The 15022-nt window shown below is 37.9% G+C and overlaps 1 protein-coding gene across 6 annotated transcripts in view; it reads right to left on the reverse strand.

Annotated features, from left to right (window-relative positions):
- usp54b (ubiquitin specific peptidase 54b) overlaps positions 1–15022 on the reverse strand; it is a 139001-nt gene that overhangs the window by 62220 nt on the left and 61759 nt on the right. For all 6 annotated transcript variants that reach the window (XM_056255633.1, XM_056255630.1, XM_056255629.1 and 3 more), the window contains exon 2: positions 10162–10870. In XM_056255633.1, coding sequence (XP_056111608.1) covers positions 10162–10308 — 147 coding nt within the window. In that variant the 5' untranslated portion in view covers positions 10309–10870. The remainder of the gene's footprint in view (positions 1–10161; positions 10871–15022) is intronic.

Below are 15022 nucleotides of genomic sequence, written 5' to 3' on the forward strand. Positions count from 1 at the left end.
CCAGTCCATTAATCCCTACTGTAAACAAGCCAGTTCCTGCAGATGTTTGCGTTTCCTCCAGCACTTTGTACGCAGCAGCCACTCTGTGACCAGGAAATCACGGCCCACCTGGATTGTCAAGTTAAAAAAACACTCCAGCTTCATTCCAGATCATATTTGTCCTGCTCCAGACAGATATTAAATGCTAAATATAGGTAGACCTTTAACAAACACGCTACAGACATATGCCAGTGTAGGTTAACTATTTAAGGTTTATTTATGTTGTTGCATTTTGTTTCCCCCAACAGCTGTCTTCACACTTGCCGCAACATTTTGTATTGTGAGAGAGGAGATGACGTAGCTGCCATTTCATCACACGGATGCACACCAGACTAGAATTACGGTGCTGTTTTGGTCTCTTCCAGCATAGAGTGAAAGTGCTGCAACATCACAGGCACACAAAGATAATGGCTATTTCAGTTTAATAGGTGTTACTGATCTAATTTCAAGCATTAAACAACCATTCAGAACAACAAAGGTCCATATTACACTCTATTTTTGAAGTATGAAGCATGCATATTATACTGCACTTCATGCTCTAGGCATTTTTTTGTATATGAATCATTACAATGTTTATCATACTGCTGCATAATGTATACTTACTGCAAAGTAAGCAGTATGGTAATATTGCATACCAAACATAGTTAATTTTGGGGTTACTCAAGGTAATGCTCTTAGATCCATGTGCACAGAAGTGAACAGACACAGTTCTGTGTCTTAAAGTGCATAAATTACCATAAATGAATATGGAAACATATTTATCCTTGAGCCAGCATTCCCCAATCGGTTTCCACAAATAATGTAATGGTTGTCTTTCTCAGTTAAAGCTCATCAAGACTTAATGTTTTGTTGGTAATTATTTGTCTTATCATACTAATTGACTACTACTATATGAACATGACAAGAGAGGAAAAAAGAAAGATGAATAAAAAGGAGGAACAATTAAAAGGAAGGAAGGAAGAGTGGATGGAAGGACTTGGAGGGAATGAAAATTAAAGCAGAAGAAGGTTGAAATATGAAAGAAGCGAAAATACAGGAGGAAAGAAAAGAAGAAAAATGACAGGAAATGGAAGGTAGAAAAGAAGAATGGAAATGGAAAGAAAAAGAGAGGAAAACGGTAAAGAAGGAAGGAAAATACAAAAAAGGAATGAAAGAAGGAAGGAAAGACAAGAAGAAAGGAGGAAGTAAATGAAATGGAGGGGAAGACAGGAAGAAGGGAAGTCCGGGAGGAAAAAGAACAGACAGAATGAAGAATGGAAGGGAGAAAATAAAAATGAAAGGGAAAATGAAAATGAATGGTTAAATGAAAGCAAAAGAAAGGAAGGAAACAATGGATGGAAGAAAAGAAAAGAGGGATGAAGGACAAATGAAGAAAGAAAGAAAGAAAGAAAGAAAGAAAGAAAGAAAGAAAGAAAGAAAGAAAGAAAGAAAGAAAGAAAGGAAGTAAGGAAGGAAAAAAGGACAGAAAATGGTAGAAAGGAAGGATGGAAATTAAATGAAATGGAGGGGAAGACAGGAAGGAGGGAAGTCCGGGAGGAAAAAGAACAGACAGAATGAAGAATGGAAGGGAGAAAATAAAAATGAAAGGGAAAATGAAAATGAATGGTTAAATGAAAGCAAAAGAAAGGAAGGAAACAATGGATGGAAGAAAAGAAAAGAGGGATGAAGGACAAATGAAGAAAGAAAGAAAGAAAGAAAGAAAGAAAGAAAGAAAGAAAGAAAGAAAGAAAGAAAGAAAGAAAGAAAGAAAGAAAAAAAGAAAGAAAGAAAGAAAGAAAGAAAGAAAGAAAGAAAGAAAGAAAGAAAGAAAGAAAAAAAGAAAGAAAGAAAGAAAGAAAGAAAGAAAGAAAGAAAGAAAGAAAGAAAGAAAGAAAGAAAGAAAGAAAGAAAGAAAGAAAGAAAGAAGAAAGGAAGGAAGTAAGGAAGGAAGTAAGGAAGGAAAAAAGGACAGAAAATGGTAGAAAGGAAGGATGGAAACTAAATGAAATGGAGGGGAAGACAGGAAGGAGGGAAGTCAGGGAGGAAAAAGAACAGACAGAATGAAGAATGGAAGGGAGAAAATAAAAATGAAAGGGAAAATGAAAATGAATGGTTAAATGAAAGCAAAGGAAACAATGGATGGAAGAAAAGAAAAGAGGGATGAAGGACAAAGAAAGAAAGAAAGAAAGAAAGAAAGAAAGAAAGAAAGAAAGAAAGAAAGAAAGAAAGAAAGAAAGAAAGAAAGAAAGAAAGAAAGAAAGAAAAGCCACACTGTTCTGCAGTTTCAGTAATAAAATAGATATTTTGATTATGCAAATAAGTAAAAGAAACATTGGCATGCCCCATTAGTTCCTTTCTGTTTTTCTTCACCATTTATTCTTTTTTATCTGAAGGTATTTCTATCAGTAATGATTGCATTCACAGCTGGTATGAGGGAAGACAGCTGAAAAATGGCTTTTTAAGTGCCGCAATCACCATAAAATCTGGATTTGATCAAGTTGGCTGGCAGAGGAAATAAATGAATGAAGGAAGGGAAGCCACGTGACCCGGGCCAGAGGGGGGACAAAGGTGGCATGGCATGGATAATTACCGGCAGCAGTTCTGGCCCAGCTTCAGTCAAGGACACGGGCTGTTTATTCAAATGAGCTCTGATAAGGCTTAATGCGGACAGCGGCTTATTGCTCTCGTCCTAATGAGAAAAATCACAACACTCTCAGAACAGGTGCTCCGGCAGACAAGCAACACAGACACCGCTATGTAAAACAGCACTAATGGCAGCTGAATAAGGAAAAAAAGAGATAAAAACGAAGAAAAAAAAAGTCATGGTATGCTAACAGGACAGGTGACACCGGAGGCTGTTTATAGGCTAAACAAATGCTTCATTATGAGCCCATCTATCCATTTAAAACTCAAACAATCATGCATAGAGAGAATTATTTCTCTATTGTTAGCTACACTGAAGGGTGATTCCACCAAACAGGTGCCATTAATGTTTCTCATTTACATAAGTAATAAAATGATTTCAACAACAAATAGCTGATGCCAAAACACAGTCCTGCTGTCTTCACATGTTTACAACATCTTTCTGATTTTACAGTCGTCAGTGTCACATGATCCTTCAGAATGAATTATAATATGTTGATTTGATACGCAAGAAACATTTCTTATTATTATCAAAATTGAAAACAGTTGTGCTGCTTTATATTTTTGTGGAAACCGTGAAACATATTTTTTTTAAGGATTCTTTGATGAATACAAAGTTCAAATGAACAGCATTTATTTTTGTAGCAATGTATAAGTCACTTTTGATCCACTTAATGCATCCTTGCTGAATAAAAATATTAATTTCTTTAAAAAATATATATATCTTACTGACCCAACCGTTTAAACGGTAGTGTACAGTATATGGTCAAACTGTCATGTTACTGTCAACCTCGTTACATTTATGAAAGGATAATTATATTAAAACATGTATTAAAATGTATTAATTTAGCTTGAGATGGCAGAATGCAATTTATTAACACTTAACGCATTATCTATCTGACAGACTATATCAAATCGTACAGAAAAGTACTTTTAGAAAGAAAGGCACAGAATAACCCTGCAGTAGTTTAGATACTTCTACACATTTTAAAATGAGATATGATTAGACTCTTCACGAATAGAAAAAAGTGAGATATGATTAGAGACTTCAAAAATAAGTACATGATTAAAATGTGTATTAATTATTTCAGTAAGGTTGTCTCAGGATACGGTAAAGTAAGCCCTGAGCTCACAACTGTGAACCACTTCCAGATTTCAGAGCAAAAAGTATATATATAAATATATATATAGCTAAATTAAGAGCCTTTCGTGTCACTTAAGTCGCAGTGGGATGAGAATGTGCATGAAGGGGGGGGGAATTTAGAACTCAACTGCAGGCTTAAATTAAACACCTAATCTCTGGAGGAGTCTGCAAGACCCTTTCCAAACTGATATTAAGTAGAGCCTCTGAGGTCGTGGAGCGACCTGCCTTCCAGGACGGTAGACTTAAAGGAATAGTTCATCCAAAAATGAACTCTCCCTCATTCCAAACCTTTCTGACTCAATCTTCTGCTAAACACAAAGATATTTAGAAAAATCTCTATACAATGAAAGTCAATGGGGTCTAATCTTGTTTTTGACCCCAATCTTATTCAAAACATCTTCTTTTGAGTTCCACTCAAAAAAGAAAGTCATACAGTTTTGGAATGACATGAGGGCGAGTAAATAACACAAAAATAACCTTTTTTAAATTTTGGCCAAACTCTCCCTTTAATTCTCAAGGAAACAGTCAAGTCACCTTTATTTATATAGCGCTTTATTTATATAGCGCTCCTGTTACAGTGATAACAGGAAAATTATGCATGTTGTTCAACTGAAGTCAGTTCAGTGTTGATTCAGTTCTGGTGTCAAGATTATCAATTATTGAATTAGTTCATTTAATCTATAAATCAGATCTGCAAAAAAATTAATGTCATCGTCCAGCTCAGTTCAGTTCTCATACTGCATCGCCAGTACAGTCAGATCAATAATATTGTTGAATATTAAGTGAATATTAAGTTTCTCCCCTGTCAGATGCCACTGACACAGAACTCATTTAGCCAATCCTCTCTCCTGCATTGTGTTGCGTTCACAGGATTAGTATAATAGCCCATTTTTATTTTTCATTAAGTCTCTATTGCGAGATGAAGCCCGGACCTTTTGCTCCCACACACCTGGCTGGCCTGATCCAGCTGAAAATGAGCACATCCATCGCTGAGCCCATTTTGGAAAAGCTCAGACAGATCTGTTAGTGCTGGACTTGGCTTTTGAATGAAGCGCCCTAGAGGGTTGAAAGAAGCGCCCCATTTACAACAGCGCACTCAGGATGCAAAATGCTAAATCCTTTGGAGAATCAGCTGCGGTGCTACAGTCTCTCACACATGATGAGCTAATCTAGAGGGGACTTGCTAATAGAATTCCTGTCTAACGGCTGATAAGAAGTTAGTTTGACTTCACTGGATCCGTGATTTGATTTAGCTCTTTTAAGTATGTTGCGACTGAACAAAAAGGAAACATGAAAAAACCCTGGAGCATAATTCTGCTCACTCATCCCTGTCCAGTACTGTTACTTACAGCGACTATAAAGTGATTATCAAGGATTCCTCTAAAGTAGGGAGAATAAAATTTGTATGATTTGATAACTTTTTCTTCACCCTTTCGCTTTGTTCTCACATCCTCTTTTTGGGCATGTACAGCACAAGAGAGGGATGATTCTGGAATGGTCTGATCTATCTATCTTTCTATCTATCTAATTTTTTTATGCTGTTGAATGCTTCAGCTACAGTATAGACAGTATGATAATTGTGTCAGAAAATACCAATTACACAATTGATTTAATATTGATTCATTTGTAAATATTTCAGACAGGCTTACATGTTAGTTTTTCCTAAGGAACAAACTCTCCAAACTAATACTCTAAACTATACAGGGAACCCTCTCATATGCTACATTACTACAATATTAAAGGTTAAAATTATCAACAGAGCTAAAATATTCAACTGCTATTTATTTTCAGATATAATAATCACACTCAAATATGAGTTGTATACAAACATTTAAATTGCACGTAAGGTAGTTTTCATAAACACTTGTCTTGTTCATTAGCTCCTCTGTAGTGTTTTTTTTTAGCTAACTAATAAACTGTGAACACTGGATAACTTTCCTGAGGTAAATGAAACATTAAGTGACATAATTGTTCAGACTGTTGTTTGTTTTACTGCTGTCTTTCTGCGATTGAAACCCTTATGGAGTGATTACATAAGAGATGAAACATTTTAGTAAATTGTACTGTTTCTTTCGACATACCTTCTGATGTTCAATCATGTATATTTCGTCCTATAACCTGTAGTTAATTGGAAAAGATGACTTGCGATCCACGCTTAAACTTGGCAACACTAGTTTGAACGTCGTATGAATCACTGTCGTTCAAGCTTGAACGACGGGTGATTCATAGGACCAATAGAACCTGTATTAACGTCACTTTTTTAATTCACAATCCCTGCAATATATGGGAACATGGGAACTGGAGGACCTGCTGTTGACATGTAATGTAATGGCTCATCGGTGTATATATATATACAGTGGGGAGAACAAGTATTTGATACACTGCCGATTTTGCAGGTTTTCCCACTTACAAAGCATGTAGAAGTCTGTGATTTTTATCATAGGTACTCTTCAACTGTAAATGACGGAATCGAAAACAAAAATCCAGAAAATCACATTGAATGATTTTTAAGTAATTAATTTGCATTTTATTGCATGACATAAGTATTTGATACATCAGAAAAGCAGACCTTTATATTTGGTACAGAACCCTTTGTTTGCAATTACAGAGATCATACGTTTCCTGTAGTTCTTGACCAGGTTTGCACACACTGCAGCAGGGATTTTGGCCCACTCCTCCATACAGACCTTCTCCAAATCCTTCAGGTTTCGGGGCTGTCGCTGGGCAATACGGACTTTCAGCTCCCTCCAAAAATGCTCTATTTGGTTCAGGTCTGGAGATTGGCTATAGGCCACTCCAGGACCTTGAGATGCTTCTTACGGAGCCACTCCTTAGTTGCCCTGGCTGTGTGTTTCGGGTCGTTGTCATGCTGGAAGACCCAGCCACGACCCATCTTCAATGCTCTTACTGAGGGAAGGAGGTTGTTGGCCAAGATCTCACGATACATGGCCCCATCCATCCTCCCCTCAATCCGGTGCAGTCGTCCTGTACCCTTTGCAGAAAAGCATCCCCAAAGAATGATGTTTCCACCTCCATGCTTCACGGTTGGGATGGTGTTCTTGGGGTTGTACTCATCCTTCTTCTTCCTCCAAACACGGCGAGTGGAGTTTAGACCAAAAAGCTCTATTTTTGTCTCATCAGACCACATGACCTTCTCCCATTTCTCCTCTGGATCATTCAGATGGTCATTGGCAAACTTCAGACGGGCCTGGACATGCGCTGGCTTGAGCAGGGGGACCTTGCGTGCGCTGCAGGATTTTAATCCTTGACGGCGTAGTGTGTTACTAATGGTTTTCTTTAAACTGTGGTCCCAGCTCTCTTCAGGTCATTGACCAGGTCCTGCCATGTAGTTCTGGGCTGATCCCTCACCTTCCTCATGATCATTGATGCCCCACGAGGTGAGATCTTGCATGGAGCCCCAGACCGAGGGAGATTGACCGTCATCTTGAACTTCTTCCATTTTCTATTGATTGCGCCAACTGTTGTTGCCTTCTCACCAAGCTGCTTGCCTATTGTCCTGTAGCCCATCCCAGCCTTGTGCAGGTCTACAATTTTATCCCTGATGTCCTTACACAGCTCTCTGGTCTTGGCCATTGTGGATAGGTTGGAGTCTGTTTGATTGAGTGTGTGGACAGGTGTCTTTTATACAGGTAACGGGTTCAAACAGGTGCAGTTAATACAGGTAATGAGTGGAGAACAGGAGGGCTTCTTAAAGAGAAACTAACAGGTCTGTGAGAGCTGGAATTCTTACTGGTTGGTAGGTGATCAAATACTTACTGTATGTCATGCAATAAAATGCAAATTAATTACTTAAAAATCATACAATGTGATTTTCTGGATTTTTGTTTTTGTTTCCATCACTCACCGTTGAAGAGTACCTATGATAAAAAATTACAGACTTCTACATGCTTTGTAAGTGGGAAAACCTGCAAAATCGGCAGTGTATCAAATACTTGTTCTCCCCACTGTATATACTGTATATATATATATATATATATATATATATAGGACTAAAAAGGTCTACTGACTAGTCTATTATAAAAGTATGGAGATACAATTTTCTAGGCCGATTCCGTTTTCCAATTTTTCATTGAGTTTGACCTACCCAAAACCGATTTTAGCCGATTCCGATTTCATTTTTTCTAACCACTTTACAGCACACACAAATATTTATTTTCTATCTTTTCTTTAATAGATTTTTTTTTAACAGATAATTGCTATAAAATAGAACTATATAAATTACTCCTGGTGTGGGAAATTCACACACATCTAAAGTGCAGTGTTATGGAAGAACCATTCGCAAACAGAAGCATTTCTGCTTTGTCACCAGATAGTCTGTTTCTTTTCTCATCTGCCACATGTCCAGCCAGGCTAAACAAGCGCTCACTGTCAACACTTGTACATGGTGCAGAGAGGTAAGCTCGGGCAAGTGAAGCAAGTGCAGGGAAACGATTGGGATACTGAATAATAAAAACAAGTTTAAATGGGTCAATTTTCATTTTTCAAAACTTCATTTTTTTTCTGACATAGCCTACTCAAGTTCTTGCTAAAACACACTAGACATGCAAATTCTGTGCATTTTGGGCACTCTAGTCAATGCTTGTGTTTACACCAGCCGCGTCCAGAAGCGTCCCAGAAGCGACTCTCCGCGCCGCTTCGCTAAAGATAGGCGCTGAGTCTATTTTCGACGGACGCCGCGTCCAAACCGCACCGTAAATACAAAATAAAACAAAAAAAAACCTTCAAAATAAACACCCTGTGCAGACTCCCAATTGTATTGCACACCAATATATCCTTGGTAGAAACCATAGACTGTAAGGTAGAAACCCAAAAATAAGAAAAAAACCCGTTGGACAGGCAAATCACGTGGTCTCGCGCATCCATTCGCTTCGCTTCTGAAATGCTCCTGGTTTGAGTTGGCACCTCGTGGAGAACATGTGCAGTGTAAATAAGGGGTGATGCTGATGTTGCGCGATGTTAATCATGCGGCGCCCGAGTGCATTTGACCGGCATAAAATCAGCATATGTCAGACTGACCGGCTGGTCGCCGGTCATGGCCGATCACGTGAAAATCGGCCAATTCCGGTCACCAGCCGATCAATCGGTGCATCTCTATTTCCCTTATGAAAGCAGCCAAATGGCTTTCAGAGACATTTTTCAAGGCTATGTTGGGTAGGTAACAGAGAGGGATGTTTAATTTATGAGCAGACAGACTGTTTGGCCAGACATATTGGTGTAAGTGAGGACAGCCTACAAGGAAGACCCAGATAAAGCTCTGCTAAACTGGGACCGGCATAGACTAACAGTGACATCAGATACAGCAGCATGAAAAGGATAAAATGGGAGAGAGAGAAACAAGGGAGTAATCCAGAATACTCTGAATGAACTCTACAACTATCCCAGCATACTAAATACAGCTTCAACTGCGCAACAACTTCTCTTTGAGCAATCACATTTGTTCAGTGCTGTTCACACAAGCCCCAGAAGAAACTTTTTGCTAACTATTTTTGATAACTGCCATAAGGTGAGTGAATTGAGAAATTGGGATATGTAGTGTATTTAGTGTCCTTTTGACAAAGGTAGTTTCCGTTGCATTTTTGTGACAAACAGAACAAACGTCATTATGTCACATGCAGCGTCGTATACAAACGACAATATACAAATTTTGCTATTTTGAACTTTCTATTCATCAAAGAATCCTGACAACAATGTATCACGGTTCCCACAAAAATATGAAACAGCTTTCAACATTGATAATAACAAATGTTTCTTAAGCACCAAATCAGCATATTAGAATGATTTCTGAAGACTGGATGCTGATGCTGAAAATTCAGCTTTGCCATTCACAGGAATAAATTACATTTTATAAATATATTGAAATATAAAATTATTTATTAATTTATCTAAAATATATAAATAATATTTTATTTTGAATTGTAATATTATTTCACAATATTACTGATTGTACTGTATTTTTAATAAAACTTTTTTTTAATTGACACATGTTTTCAATAAATATTTACAGATGTCAATATAGCCAATAAAATATATATTTTTGATAATTTGATTTTGACATGTATATTCACTATAGAAATGTGTGGGGGGTTTTTTTCAATGGTTTTTTTTATATTTTATTTGTTTCCATAACTTTTTTAAGACCAGGAAATCACAGTTTTAAAATCCCCTGATATTTCCAGGTTTTCCTAATAGAAAACCACAAGCCAAAAGTTTCTTCAAACTAAGACAATTTTTTACTTGCATTTGTCAGGCATGTAAAATTTGGACCCTGTGTGAACAGCATCTGTAAAGTATAACAAAAATGAATGCAATAGTCATAAGGCAAATTTCCATCCTACCTGTAGCGCACTGTTTAGGAAGCAGCTGTTCTGACCCGGCTCATTGCTCAGGCCTTTGCTGGGTGCGATGGAGGTCATGGTGCGTGGGGTAAACATCCCCTGCAGCCCACTGCTGCCTGACGCAAAGTAGTTCCGCTTCCACGACATGGGTCCAGCTCCGCTTCACTCCCCCCTCCAATCACCACAAGAGCCACATCCTTCCCCAGCTAATCACGCTGGAGGAGGAGGGCATCCTGAATACGGTGCAGATGAGTGTGTGTGTGTGTGTGTGTGTGTGTGTGAATGAGAGAGAGTGAGCAGAGAGTGCCTTTGCTGGGCTGTTCTCTATGTTACTCCCATGAGAGAGGAATATGTGGGTCAGAGATGGGTGTTTGGTCAGCGAGTACAAAACAAAATTTATAATGAAGGAATCTGCCAACAGGTGTGAATATAATAGTGATGTTTTCTCTCGAGGGGGGGCGGATGAATCTCACTAATGTCTGTCTGTCTAAACGCCTTCCTGCACCTGAGATGGTAAAGTGGGGTCAAACGCAAATACTGGCCTGGTTAAAACCAGCTGTGTGACTGTTGCAGTGTTTGTTAGGGTAAGTGCTTGTGTCTATGTCTGTGGTCCGAGACACTGTCCTCACGAAGCTGTGTCCACTTTCTGTCCGCTGACTGATCTTCACTTCTGAGCCTCTGCAATGTGTTCTCTCTTAGCCCAGCTGGTCTGAAAAACAGAAATAATAATTTACACTCAAAAACGTTCCTTTTATTTAAAAAAAGAAAAGAACTCTTTCTGATGTTAATCTGCATAGAAAAGGAGGGTGAGTAGGAGTGGGAAACCTGTTTGGAAACCATCATAATTTTTAAACTTTAACAGATTTTTAAAAAATGGTTCTACTTTCCTTATACTTTATACAAAAGAACATGAATATGATAAATTACTTTTTGGATTAGGTGTCTCAGATATGCACCCCCCTCTGATTATATCTATCTCTCCATTGATTGACAATATTTTGGATAATCCAAGAAAATAAAATTTTTATTTGTAAAATATTTATTTCATTTTAATATTTTCTTCTTTTTTTTGTACCTTGATGGATGCAGTCCAAAATATAAGATCATAAAATAAATGAATTGTCTCTAATCAGATACAAATACACGTAAGAACGAATTATCTTATGTAGACCAAGGATGCATTTAGTTGATCAAAAATACAGTAAAAACAAGTGCATAATTCTAAAATTATTAGAATTGTATTTCCTTTATATTTTATTGAGACTATTTGAATTATACATATGTACATTTGAGCCTAAAATCTTTATTGTGGTTTACGGCCAGGTTATATGTCAACTACCTATTTTCACATCACTTTATGTCTTTTTACCCCTCTCATTTGTACAGTACACACAGTAAAGCAGTCCTGCACACCGATTGCCATGCAAATATATCAACTTAGGTATAGATGCAAAATCTCCACTCTAACAAATTTGGACCATCATATGTTTCATACCCTCATCCTGTCCCCTTTCCAACCAGCAGAAAGCAAGTGAGAGGAAGGTAAAGAGGGAGGGAAATGGGAGAGGAAAGACAGCAGCACTGCAGAGACACAGCTTGCATCACAGAGCTCTCCTGCCAGGTTGGTGGCATGTCCTATTCCCACTTCTACATAAATACACACCCACGTTCACACCCACAATACACACTCTGTCCACACGGTCCAGCCCTGCAGTTTGTCCTGTTCTCCTGAGGCAGAGGTATGGAGAGGGATGTTCTGATGTGGAAGAACAGTGTGTGACAGACCTGAGGCAGGTGTTACTGTACGTGAGGTTCCCGTTCTGCTTAATCAAGGTCAGGGATGTTCATGATCACCTACTGATCGATTCAATCACATAGGTCATTTAATAAATTAAGCTCAACAATTTCAAAACAGTGATAGTTTGCTAACACAACACAAGGAAATAATGTCAACAGAAAACGTGGCTTGTCAAGCTATTTATTGGGGGTCTAAGAACAGGTAAATCTGTCTGTCTCCCTGCATTATCCCACCTGACCATAATGTTGTTGCTCAACAGAGGACAGTGTAGCGTCATGCAATGTATTTAAACGATTGCCTTAAATATAAGCAAAAAGTAATATACCAAAATATATAGTGATGATCAATGAAGTGTTATTTATGTTTAGCAAGACTTTAACTATTTTTAGCACTCTTATTTTACTGTATTGCAATACATGTTGTTTAGCATAAATTTAATTAGTTTAATTTGCTGTTCATTTATTTCAATTAATAATAATGTATATAGAAAATATAGATATGACTCTTCAGTAAAATATCACTTTGTGGATCAATAAATATTTTGGACATTACTTTTTGGTCATATATTTAATATTTTTAAATATTTCAAATAATATTTAAAAATATTTAAATAACTTCTGTATTGATGATTTCCTCATAATTTGTATACAGCTGTACTGTAATACATTTAGGAAGAGGAAAACATCAATATTCAAGTTATTTAAAATTAATTATTATTTTAAAACATATTAAATATATGAAAATTCATTAATGACATAATTTTCATTTTTGGGTGAACTAACCCTTTAAGTGTATAGCTCCAGCTACTTTGACGCATGTGGTTGTGGTTAGTTGTCACAATGAATGAGAAAAGTTGTCATGGTGCCACTACTACATTGTAAAGCATTATCTATTGTAAAGAGTCATTTCATTATGGTTGTTGTTGTAGTGCTGTTGTTCCGGAATTTATTTTCAAGGAAGTAGCCTACCATGTCTATTAATGGGTTTAGCTACAGTAACATCTTCAGCTAGTTAGTTTGAGATCCTTTCCATCTAAACCGGTTATATATTTTTTAAGCCTAGAAGTAAATGTTTTATGAGCAGTATAACCATATTCATCCACACAATCATGCAGAGCCAAAGCACAACCAAAACAAAATGCATGCACTAGAGGGCCAAAAATGACATACTGTACCTTTAAAAAAATATGTGGCGCACTCAAAATACCATGTGCATGATGCCATTTTTTTTCATTATTTAAACATAATTTATTTATATAATGAAAAAGTTGCACATGGTAGATAAAGTTGGCTATATGCATCTTATTGTATTAATGCTAAACAATTAACTGTTCATTTTAATTAAAATTGATCATGAAAATACCTGCTTCGCATGCATGTGTGTCTTGGTTTCCATAAAACAGGTGTGAACACTCATTCTCAGGGGGCGGCAATGCTGAGGTCAGTGAAGGAGTTATTCACGGTTGGAGTCATGTGACCTGAGTAGCACGGGGTACAATTGTGAGTCACAGGCTGCCATGACAACAGCGCAGTCCACCCCCCCAAGCAGCATGCCGGTCGATGCCCCGACCTACTGTCATACACTAGCTGGCACTGTGCAACCATTGCACCAGAGGGTTTATGCATTTATATAATGCACTGCAGAGAACAGCACAACACAGCCAACAATTACGAAGAGGGGGACAAAGAGAGAGAGTGAACTAATGAGAGAGAGAGCGAGAGAGAGAGAGTAGAGGGCCTTTCTGATTATCCAAATAAGCTCAGCCCAATACGGCTCCTAATAACATGCACAAGACCAACAGCTCTGAAAAGGCTGTGTCCTCTGGAGCTGGACGGATAGGACCACTTCATTAACTTAGCAACAATCAGACGCCCGGGAACCAATTGAGAGCTGCTATCAATCAGACCAGGTCAGGATGAACTATGGGAAGTAATCGCCTCCTGGCTAGTGTGTTAGTAAACATGTTACGTAACACTCTGGTGCACTGTGTGGCAACCGCAAAGCCCCGCCTCCATACCTCATAGTTCTGCTGGCCACCAATCCGCCCAAACACACACACACGCATCTCCCTAAATCCCCTTTTAATTCCGTTAAATGGCAGAGTTCCAGTGCCACACTGCCAGGATCCACAGCCGTGGAGATACCTTGGCAACCACACAGAGGGCACTGGGATTCTACAAAGAGAGAGAGTGAGAGAGATGGATGAGCTTGTAGCCTCTCATGATCCCTGTCCCTGATCTTCACCTCTCTTGGGCCTCCATATAAAAATCCACAGGATTCCATTTTTATTATTTCACAGAGCAAACAGGAGAGTTTTTTTTCCAAAACAGTTCAGCAAAACAGAGATTTCTCTTCAAGTCCCCCTGTCATCTATAATTTTATCCCTTAAAACTCATCTTTGATCTGTGAAAATTATTTCTTCATGCATTAAAATAGCTTGAACATACATCTACAACCTTTCTTCATTTAGTATACGCATTCCCATGAATATGCAAATTAGCTCCGCCTCCACTCAATCACACAAGCTCAGAATACCTGATCCACTCAGTCAACTTTACATGAAATGCTACACAATGGCAAGTGGAAATACTGGTTTAATTCATACATGTTTGAAGCAGAAACTGATTCAGAAGAAGAAGAGGAAGAGGAAGAGGATGAGCTAATTATACAGGTTCGTCTTCAAGTCGATGTGTCAGAATGGTAATGCATTTTATGTATTGCTCTCTACATCAGACACATAACAGTAATTAATATGATTAGCCTTTGGCTTAACTACGTTATCAAATGGCTAATAATGTGTTGCTAATGTTACACGAACCATGTCCCCGTTCTCCATCTCTGAGTCAGACAGCTGCCTTCTAAAAATCAGTATCCTTAGAAACGCTTTGACCAACTTAGAACTTCAGTGCAGAAAGGCATATAGTTTATTATATACATAATTCACCCTCTATATTGCTAAATGTATCCGATTAAATGTTTTCATATCAACAGAAAAATATACCAGGACGTTGACAGGATTGGTTACATTTTTGTGACATAGAGAACAGGGACGATTTCATAACA

This window comes from Rhinichthys klamathensis, unplaced genomic scaffold, assembly GCF_029890125.1.
Source record: "Rhinichthys klamathensis goyatoka isolate OS25496 unplaced genomic scaffold, OSU_Roscu_1.1 h1tg000121l_1, whole genome shotgun sequence".
NCBI lineage: Eukaryota > Metazoa > Chordata > Actinopteri > Cypriniformes > Leuciscidae > Rhinichthys > Rhinichthys klamathensis.